This window comes from Pinus tabuliformis, chromosome J, assembly GCF_031772625.1.
Source record: "Pinus tabuliformis cultivar Carrire ecotype Pingquan chromosome J, CPIR1, whole genome shotgun sequence".
In the NCBI taxonomy this organism is placed as follows: domain Eukaryota; kingdom Viridiplantae; phylum Streptophyta; class Pinopsida; order Pinales; family Pinaceae; genus Pinus; species Pinus tabuliformis.
The window spans coordinates 835445533-835455863 of NC_142295.1; the positions used below are offsets into that span (position 1 = coordinate 835445533).

The window sequence follows — 10331 nt, forward strand, 5'->3', positions numbered from 1 at the left end:
CATCGCTAAGATCATAACTAACTCTCACGATCTTCGGAGTGAAACTAGATGGTGGTCTACTCCCAAGACTCCCTGGGATGATAGAATCTATCAACTTTGCGATACTAAGCAAGTGGAGGATGAAAATCACTTTCTTTTACATTGTCCGACCCTTACTCATCCGCTTTCATTTCTCTCACATGTATCACAATTCCAATCTTCATGACTTACTAAGTCAACCCAACTATAGTCATCTTGATGCACTTCTTTCCCTTCTTTTTGAACAAAGAAATAAGATCATAAATAATTACAATTAGAGTCTCCTTCTTAAGGCCTGATAGACCGCATTAATCTTAGTGAACGCTAATCATGATGATCATCAAACAAATTCCAAAAATGTTTTTAGTGTTTTTGAAATAAATTAAAAAAATTCCATGAATGTTTTAAGTGTTTTAGAAAATAAATTAAAAAATTCCATGATTGTGTTTGGTGTTTCTGAACTGCACTTTTCAAACCGTTATGAACCCTTGCAAAAAATCAACTTAGCCTACTATGGTAAATGTGGCCTGACATAACTGTTAAGGTTATCGGTGGTATTCGTGACGCGTTCGAGGTCCCGCAGCTTTCCCAAAAAAAAGGACAAAAAGTTATCATCGATTCACACTTCCAAGTTCCCAGTGTATTGGATTCTATTCGTGATGTGTTGGAGCCTGGAGGTCCCATAGCTTTCAAAAAAGGGACAAATTTAAGCATCTTCTATTCGTGATGCGTTGGAGGTCACGTAGCTTTCAAAAAAAGGGACAAATTTAAGCATCTCAAATAAAAGACAAATTTGAGTGTGTGGAGAGTTGAGTTGTATGGAGAACAAATTTTCAACTATCCTACCAACTTTACCAACCTTTATCCTTTCTCGTGGAAGTTAGGGTGCACAGGATGGATGGGTTATTTATAGTGATTTCGAACACCTACATTTCAGTGCATATTTTACTTCTGCTAATCTAGTGGCACATTCACCAGGATGGCCATGCCTTTGTGTTCATTGACATCCTATAACCCCATTACTACGACACTGAGAGGACATCATTTTCTCACTATCAACGCCTACGTGAAAACACAATGCATACCATGTTTCTTCATCAAGCTTCATACCAGAAGCAGTGCTAGCAAGCAGAGAATCATCGACCTACGATCAGGTGGCCATACAATCTTAAGTTTTACTGTATTTTATCTTGCCTTAGTTTTCTAAGTATTTTTTAATATGCAGGTTCAAGCAACATCGTTGCCTGTGTTGGAGAAGGCGCAACCTCCCTTTCTAGTCATTCTGATATAATGAAGACTGGTACGCTTTTGCTGGGGCATTGCGAAATGTTTTCAACATCCTGCCGAGTGATTAATTTCACTTTTTATTATTATTTTTTTACACGTCCTGATTAGCTTTCTGGTGCTATTCTAGCGAAACGAGAAGAAATCCCTCCAGGCGTTTGGAAGGATGATATTTTTGATTTTATAACGTCATCTCACAAGGTTTGTATTCTCAGCGGCTGTTAGTCATTTTATTTTAAATAAAGATTCTGGTTGACCTGTGACAAGAATCTCAGCTGATGTTTTGCTAAAATTATATTTTAGCAGCCTGAAGCTGACGAGAAGCGTGTCGAAATATTAATAGCTGAGATTAAGAGTATGTTTAGAGGTATGGGCGATGGGGAAACGACTCCCTCTGCGTATGACACTGCTTGGGTAGCAAAGATTCCAGCAGTTGATGGCTCTGACCACCCTCACTTTCCTCAAACACTCCAATGGATTCTTCAAAATCAGCTGCAAGATGGCTCTTGGGGCGAAGGGACCTATTTCTCAACATATGACAGACTACTCGCTACCCTTGCGTGTATTATTACTCTCACTGTATGGCGCACTGGCCAGACACAAGTGCGGCAAGGTTTGCGAACTGTATACTCTTTCTTCTTTTTTAACGAAAAAAAAGCTTTATTTTTCATTGATAAAAAGAGATTACATTGACTTTTCCAGATATTTTTCTGTTAGACCACCAGTTCATTACAATGAGTATTTTGTCCTGTTTTTATACATTTTCTTTATTTGCATACTTCCTATCTTATCCCAGAGTAAAGATGCTATGATCTACTCATTAATTGCAGAATGGATACCAGTTCCTTAACAAATACAGCAAAAACCAGTCTAGAAATTACAACAAATTACAACATTTTCATCAAGATTTTTTTTATGTAGATCCCTAGTTGCTGTTTATGCATCCAGCATTAGTTAGTCTGTCCTGTATGTATGAGGCGAAGGGATACATACCTGTTATTTTTTTTATGTAGATCCCTAGTTGCTGTTTATGCATCCAGCATTAGTTAGTCTGTCCTGTATGTATGAGGCGAAGGGATACATACCTGTTTCTGCGTCGATACCCCTTTTTGACTTAAGATCAGCAACCTGGTTTTGCTCTCTGTAGATGTATGTGTATGAGATGTTCTGAAAGTAGCTGCCAGAAGTCTGATGCTGTTCATCTAGTTGGACGAAATATGGGGCAGAAGAGAGTATGTTCTTTGACCTAATCAATGATACTCTTTGATGTAAATGTTGTCTAGCCCAAGCCAGTTTGCGAAGGTGAGGGCTCCCTAAAGTGCAATGAGCTCAGCTCTACTGTTAATCTTCTGCCACCAAAAATGGTAAAAGTGCCCAAATTCAAGAGAGGGATGACAACCACAACCACATATTCTCTGTTGACATGCTCACTCCAGAGCCACATATTCTCTGTTGACATGCTCCATCAAAGGATCCTCTCCATTAGAGCCCCTTAATATTCTTATGAGTACTATTCCTAGATTTTATAACTATCTTCTTTAGACCAATCTCTAAAAATAAGTGATGGCCTTCCTAATCACCTCCCAAGCCATAGGGTTCTTGTTTTCAAACAGCCAGGAGTTCCGACTATGCTAAAATGGCTCAGATGATATAGAATGGGAGAGTTCGATATTCTGGTTTATCCTTTGTACAATAAGTAAAGCATTATATCAATGTGTGTGGGGTTCCGGACAGTCAAGCTTCAGTAAATCCATCACCCCAGACCACACTTCCTTGACCACACCTCCTTGGCAAAAATACATCTCCTAAAAAGGTGGTCTATCTCCTCCTCCTATAACCACATAGGGCAGATGGGGCAGATGACCAGGCCATAAAAACCTCTACCTTGCAAGTTATTCCAAATAAGAATCCCATTATGAATTGTCAGCCACCCAAAACAAGAAAGTTTCTTAGGAATTTCCCACCCCCACACAGCCTTGAACCAAGAGAAGATTGTTATATACTTTGTTTTGTGTAAAAAGGTATGCTTGTTTCAGTGCAATCCATATTTATAGCTCTAAAATATATATATAAATATCTTGCAGGTATTGAATTCTTCAAAAAGCACGCTGGAACGATGGAGGATGAGGCGGACAATCACCAGCCAATTGGATTTGAATTTGTCTTTCCCGCAATGATAAATGAAGCTAAAAGCTTATGCTTGGATTTGCCTTATGATACGCCATTCATCAAACAAATCATTGAGAAGCGGGAGGCTAAACTTAAAATGTTCGTTAAACTCTGCTCTTCTGTCCTTGATAAAATTTTCATTTCTCTATGTCATTATTAATTTACTTGACCGTCGTGGTGGTGTTTTGATCAGGATTCCCACTGATACTCTCTATACTGTTCCAACAACATTCTTGTATTATTTGGAAGGCCTGCAAGAAATAATAGACTGTCACAAAATCATCAAACTTCAATCCAAGGATGGATCATTCCTCAGCTCGCCGGCATCTACAGCAGCTGTATTCATGTGTACAGGGAACACCAAGTGCTTGGAATTCTTGAACTTCGTTTTAATCAAATTCGGAAACCATGGTATCAACATGACAATTTGATTTCATGAAAGGCTATTTTTATTTTGTTTAAAGATTAAATTAAAGTGAAGGCTAACAACGGAGAATTTGTTATCGTAGTGCCGTGTCAGTATCCGCTTGATCTATTTGAACGTCTGTGGGCCGTTGATATTGTCGAACGGTTAGGGATCGATCGCCATTTCAAAAAGGAAATCAAGGACGCATTGGATTATGTTTACAGGTATCCTGTCTTTAAGCATTCTACAGGATTCACTTCAAGCCCAAATTTAATAAATTTTGAAATTCATGTGCAGCCATTGGGACGAAAGAGGCATTGGATGGGCGAGAGAGAATCCTGTTGCTGATATTGATGTTATGGCCATGGGACTTCGAATCTTGAGACTGCATGGATACAATGTATCCTCAGGTAAAAGAAAATGTTTATGTAGAGAGATATATCTAGTTGGCAATTGTGCCAACAGCCAAGTCTTTGAATTCTTTCACTCTGTTGAATCATCTGCAACCATCATTCTTGGCAGATGTTTTAAAAACTTTTAGAGATGAGAATGGCGAGTTCTTTCGCTTCCCGGGTCAAAGGGAGAGAGGAGTAATAGACATGTTAAACCTCAATCGTTGCTCACACGTTGCATTTCCCGGAGAAACGGTCATGGAAGAAGCAAAACTCTGTACCGAAAGGTATCTGTGGAACGCTTTGGAAAATGTGGATGCGTTAGACAAATGGGGTCTAAAAAAGAACATTCGGGGAGAGGTATATAATATTATTGCCGTCTCTTTTAACATCTCAGTCTTGCTGCCACCTAAACCTCACATCAATGAGTATATATATGCTTAATTTTATTTGCAGGTGGAGTACGCCCTCAAATATCCATGGCTTAGGAGTCTGCCAAGGCTGGAGGCCAGAAGCTACATTGAACATTACGGGGCAAACGATGTTTGGCTTGGGAAAACCATGTATATGTAAGATTGTAATATTTGTTTCCAATATAATACCGTTGAACCCAATATTGGTTTTAGTATGCTAAATCGCAAACCATTTGTATTTTAATGTATAATTGACGGGAGCAGGATGCCATATATTAACAACCGCAAATACTTGGAACTGGCCAAACTGGACTTCAATAATGTGCAGTCTATACACCAAAAGGAGTTTCGCGAGCTTCGAAGGTTTAATTCGATGTTTCAATCATTTAAGCCCTATATTTCTTTTTAATTCAATGTTTCATTCATGTGATGTCTATCTTACGTACTGAAAGCTATGATACTATATATTGCATTGTTCACAGATGGTGGAAATCATCAGGTTTCGCAGAGCTCAATTTTCTACCCGACCGTGTGGCTGAAATATTTTTCTCAATCGCGTCTTCTATGTTTGAACCAGAGCTCGCTACGTGTAGAGCCGTTTATACGAAATCTACCATCTGCACTGTCATTTTAGATGGCTTCTATGACGTGCATGGATCTGCAGAAGACATCAAGCTGTTCAATGAAGCAGTTAAAAGGTTGAGATTTAATTTCTCTGGATCTAAGAATAGATGAAATGAAACAATTTCTATGATTATTGTCGCTTCTAAACAGATGCATATTCTTCGTCTTTGTTATAGATGGGATCACTCTCTGTTAGACCGAATGCCAGAGCACATCAAAACATGCTTCCTGGGTCTGTACAATCTGGTTAATGAAATAGCAGAAGAAGGGCGCAAGAGACAGGGTCATGACGTGCTAGGCTACATTAGAAATTTAGTATGTAAATTAAACTTACAAGTGTTTGATATTAAAGGAGCTTTTCATTTTCCACAAAGGTACAATTAAATACTGATCGAGACTTATCGGTCATATGATATATGGCAGTGGGAGATCCAGCTTGAAGCATTCACGAAAGAAGCAGAATGGTCGGAAGCTGAATATGTGCCGTCCTTCCATGAATACATAGAGACCGCTACTGTATCAATAGCACTGGCAACTGTCGTTCTGATTAGTGTTCTTTTCACTGGAGAGGTTCTTACAGATCACATACTCTCCCAAATTGGTTACCGATCCAAATTTGTATATCTCATGTGCTTGACAGGGCGTTTGGTGAACGATACCAAAAGTTACCAGGCAGGGTACTCAATCTCTTGTAATCCAATCCAATGTAGGGTCTCTGTCCTTAGGCGCTTGTAATTTATTTGAACGGTTGCTAATTATGTGCAGGCGGAGAGAGGTCGAGGAGAGGTGGCTTCTGCCATACAGTGTTACATGAAGGACCATCCCGAATTGTCAGAGGAAGAAGCTCTCGAACATATTTATAGTCTCATGGAAAACGCCCTCGCAGATTTGAAGTGTGAATTCCTGAACACAAAAGACGTGCCGGACAATTGCAGGAGAATGGTTTTTGACAGTGCGAGATCAATGCAGCTGTTTTACATGGAAGGAGACGGTTTCACACTTTCACATGAAACGGAAATTAAAGAGCATGTCAAAAAGATCCTGTTCGAACCAGTTGCGTAGAATAAATTATTCAAATAAAGGCCCGCCCCTCTCACGGTGTTCTGTTAACGTTGTAGGAACGCACGCCTGCTCAGCGCCTGTTATAGTCGTTTCTTTTTCCCTTTTCTCCTTTTTCTCTTTCGAAGGACAGCAATGAAATTCAGGCTGCCCAACGTGTTTTTGTTTTTCACAATTAATTTTCGAATCATACGCGAAGATCATGATGAGAATCGTTATGGAAAAAAGTTATTTGTAAATAATTAGGTGACCAACCATTTTTATGATTGCAATCTAAAGTTGACAATTGATTTATCGTGTCGATATTTGTAATTATTAACACAGAAAATCTGAGGCTTACAATTTTTGGATTGTAAATATTTAGGTGACGAACAATTTTCATGATTGCAATCTAAAGTTGACAATTGATTTATCGTGTCGACATGTGTAATTATTAACACAGAAAATCTATGAGGCGTACAATTTTTTATCCAAAAATCAATATAGGGAAAAAATTCATTTTACACAATCCCATATCCTTTTGATATGTATAATCACATTAATATGTATCCTTTTAATATGTATAATCACCGTTACATTATACACAATCCCATATCCTTTTAATATGTATAATCACCTTTACATTAAATGTAGTGGGTAAATCGAAAAATCAATCAGTTGCCAAAAAAATATGTTTTCATAGTGGCAAAAGATCACAAATTTTAATTTCTAAAATTAGTTGTACATATTATGGACTTGAAATATGTTTTCATAATGCAAAAAATAAAAAATTTTAATTTCTAAAATTGGTTGTACATATTATGGACTTCTTGATCGTATCAAGGACATATTATGGACTTCTTGATCGTATCAAGGACAAATCAGGAATTTTGTGTGGAAATGAAGTAATGTTTTGAAAGATATGATGTAAAATGTTAGGACTATTGTGCTATATTTGAGAAAATGGTTGGTTCAATGTGCGTTCTATATATATTTTTATTTTGGTGTCATACATATTATGTTATTTCAAATGGACAAAAAAAATTGTGCCATATGATATGAAAAGCTGGTTGGGGAGAAAAATGAACATTTGAAGGTGGAGAAAAATACTTAGAAAATGTAATGTGAATGGAAATGTATTTTTTTTTACAGCTTAATGGTAAAAAACAACTATATGTATTACACACCACCAACATGAAAAAAATTGTTTGGTTCATACAATATGTCTTGAAATAAATATCTTTTAAGAGTTGTGATGTATCACAATAAAAATATCTTCATTGTGATGTAGTGTTTCAAAAGCGAAAAAAATTGAGTGCAAAATGGTGGAAGAAAGTTTTATTCAAAAGATGTGAAAAAGGGAAATTTGTGATAAATAAGAAGAATAAATTTTTATGGAAAGATGCGAAAAAGTAAAAGTCGTAGTAAACAAAAAAGCAATGTATTATATTATAGAGATTTTTTTGGAAATGTAATACAAAATGAAAATGGAAAATTACAGTGATGTGATGTTTTAGTAAAACAAAGTTACCAATCAAACAAGAACCACTCTAGCTAAAAAAATAAAAAAAAATATATGAAAAAAGAGCGTGAACACTAAAAGTGTTGATGTTGTAATAACATTTTTTTTTCAAGGTAATTTTTCAACATTTTTTAAAAATAACAATAAAGTCAATAAAAGCCAATTCTTTTTGTGCAAAAAACAACTTGAAAACAAAAAGTGTTGACGCTGGAATAACCTCTTTTTTTCTAGGTAAATTTTCAACATTGTTTAATAATGACTTAAAAAATAAAATATCATCACTTTGAAAAACTTTACAATTCCAAGATTTTTAAGGCGTGACATTAAAGACAAAATATCACATCTTTGAAAAGCCTTAAAATTCGAACAATTTTCAAACTTGGCATTAAAGATAAAATATCATGTTTTTAAAAAACCTTAAAATTCAACGATTTTCAGGCATAGCATTAAAGATAAAATATGAGTCATGACATTAAACATAAAATATCACATCTCTAAAAATATTTTAAATTTGAACAATTTTCAGGCATGACATTAAAGATAAAATATCATGTCAAAGCCTTAAAATTTCAACGATTTTCAGGCATGACATTAAAGATAAAATATCATGTCTCTAAAAAGCATTGAAATTTCAACAATTTTTAGACTTGGTATTAAAGAATAAATACTTATAATTGTTTTCAACCATAACATTAAAGATAAATACCATGACTTAGAAAAACCTTGAAATTTTGACAAATTTTCAACCATGGAATCAAAACCAAATACCATGACAACATAAAATCTTAAGTTTTCGAAATATTTCAACTATAATATTATGGAAAAAATTTATCACTAAAAAAACTTTAAAAATAAACACCTGAATGAAAAAGTCGTTATACCAATAGTAATTTCTTTTTTAAATATTAAAAGTATAGCGATTTTAAAATCTTAGTCTAAGACAAATTGACGCATTGTAGCAAAAAATTAAAAATCAACCATCAAATTGACAAGCAGTGTAAGCGAACTCAGCCCATTGCAATGAAAATTTAAAAACCAACCATGAAATTGACACATTGTGGGGGTGGACTCAATCTATTATAACGAAAACTTTAAAATCAACTATCAAATTGACACATAATGAGATCAAGTTACTAGTCGTTGATCAACACGAACCCTACGGAAAAAATAAAATAAAATAAATAATAAATAAATAAAAATGAAAAATACAAAAGAAAGTCAAAATTAAAACATTGAAAAAAACAATCCAAAAATTTTAAAATAATAATAAGTTTATATATATATATATATATATATATATATATATAGATAAACAATGTAAGCTTTGAAACGATAATTTATACTATTACTCGTTTTGTAGAGATAGCAAAAAAGTGACCCGATTTTGAAAATGGGTGATGCAGAACACACATGATTTTTTAGAGCGTAGTTTTTGGCACTATAAATTTTTTTATGTACATTGTGTTTTGGAATGGTAGTGTTTTTGATGTTGATTTAAAAAAGTGGTAATTCTACACTAGGCCCTTTTTTAAAAGGCTTTTTTATTTTTATTTTTATTTTCTAATGTATGAAATGTAAATAATTATTTTGTAAATTTAATAATTTTTGAAGTGGTCTTTTTTCTTCATATTTTTTCGTTTTTACTTTAACTTTAATTTTTTTGTAATGAGATTTTTTATTGTTTTGCATATTTAAAGAAGAAGGTCGATATTTTGAATTTTCAATATTCTACATATTTATACATCATTAATTATTTTTTCAATCCACATGAAATAATTGTATGTAAAAAACAATATTTTTTAACAATTGATATAAAAATAACCATTTTTAACATAGATATAACTAAAAAACTATACGTTTTGATAATTTTTTGCTAGAATTGACATATCAAAATCATAATTTTTATACGAAAATTTTAACTAAAAATGGTTAAATAATAGTTTTTTTTTTAATGAATTTCATGTCAAAAAATAATAATAATCATTTTTTTTTCAAAAAATAATGATTAACTTAAAAATTAATGCGAAAATCACATGTTACAAATATTGAACGCCTAACAACCTTAATTGAGTGTATATTCTTCTCATAAAATGTCAAAGTCAAAACATTACAAGTATAACTACTTAATAGTTACAAAAAATAAGCTTGATTTCCAAGCATAACTTAAATTTAATCAACAATGTCATGTAATCCAAACTCTTCGTCCTCTAGAGTTTCATCATTGTCTTCTTCCACAATATTTTCTGCTTCTTTTTGCTCATTTTCCTCTTCTAATGAATCTTTGATGTCTGCGAATCTTCCAATGTATGTTTTTCCAAACATTCTATGTAATGGTGGTTGGGGTTCCTTTGCCTTTTTTGCCACACGTGATTCACTAAAGTCCCCTTTCTTCAACCCAATTTCTTGCATTGCATCTGGAAGAAATTGAAGAGCATTAATTCTTTGTTGAATGAAATTGCACTGTG

General features: G+C 34.2%; 1 protein-coding gene across 1 annotated transcript; it reads left to right on the top strand.

The window, feature by feature from the left end:
* The first annotated feature begins 968 nt into the window (after window positions 1-968).
* LOC149229302 (monofunctional pimaradiene synthase) lies at window positions 969-6614 on the top strand. The gene is made up of 15 exons (XM_089375811.1): window positions 969-1172; window positions 1244-1318; window positions 1433-1503; window positions 1609-1915; window positions 3387-3570; window positions 3665-3882; window positions 3981-4101; window positions 4175-4287; window positions 4400-4629; window positions 4726-4838; window positions 4947-5045; window positions 5165-5380; window positions 5483-5621; window positions 5730-5978; window positions 6072-6614. Exons 1-15 carry the CDS (start codon window positions 998-1000, stop codon window positions 6366-6368), a joined length of 2607 nt encoding a protein of 868 aa, XP_089231937.1. The 5' UTR covers window positions 969-997; the 3' UTR covers window positions 6369-6614.
* Window positions 6615-10331: the final 3717 nt, after the last annotated feature.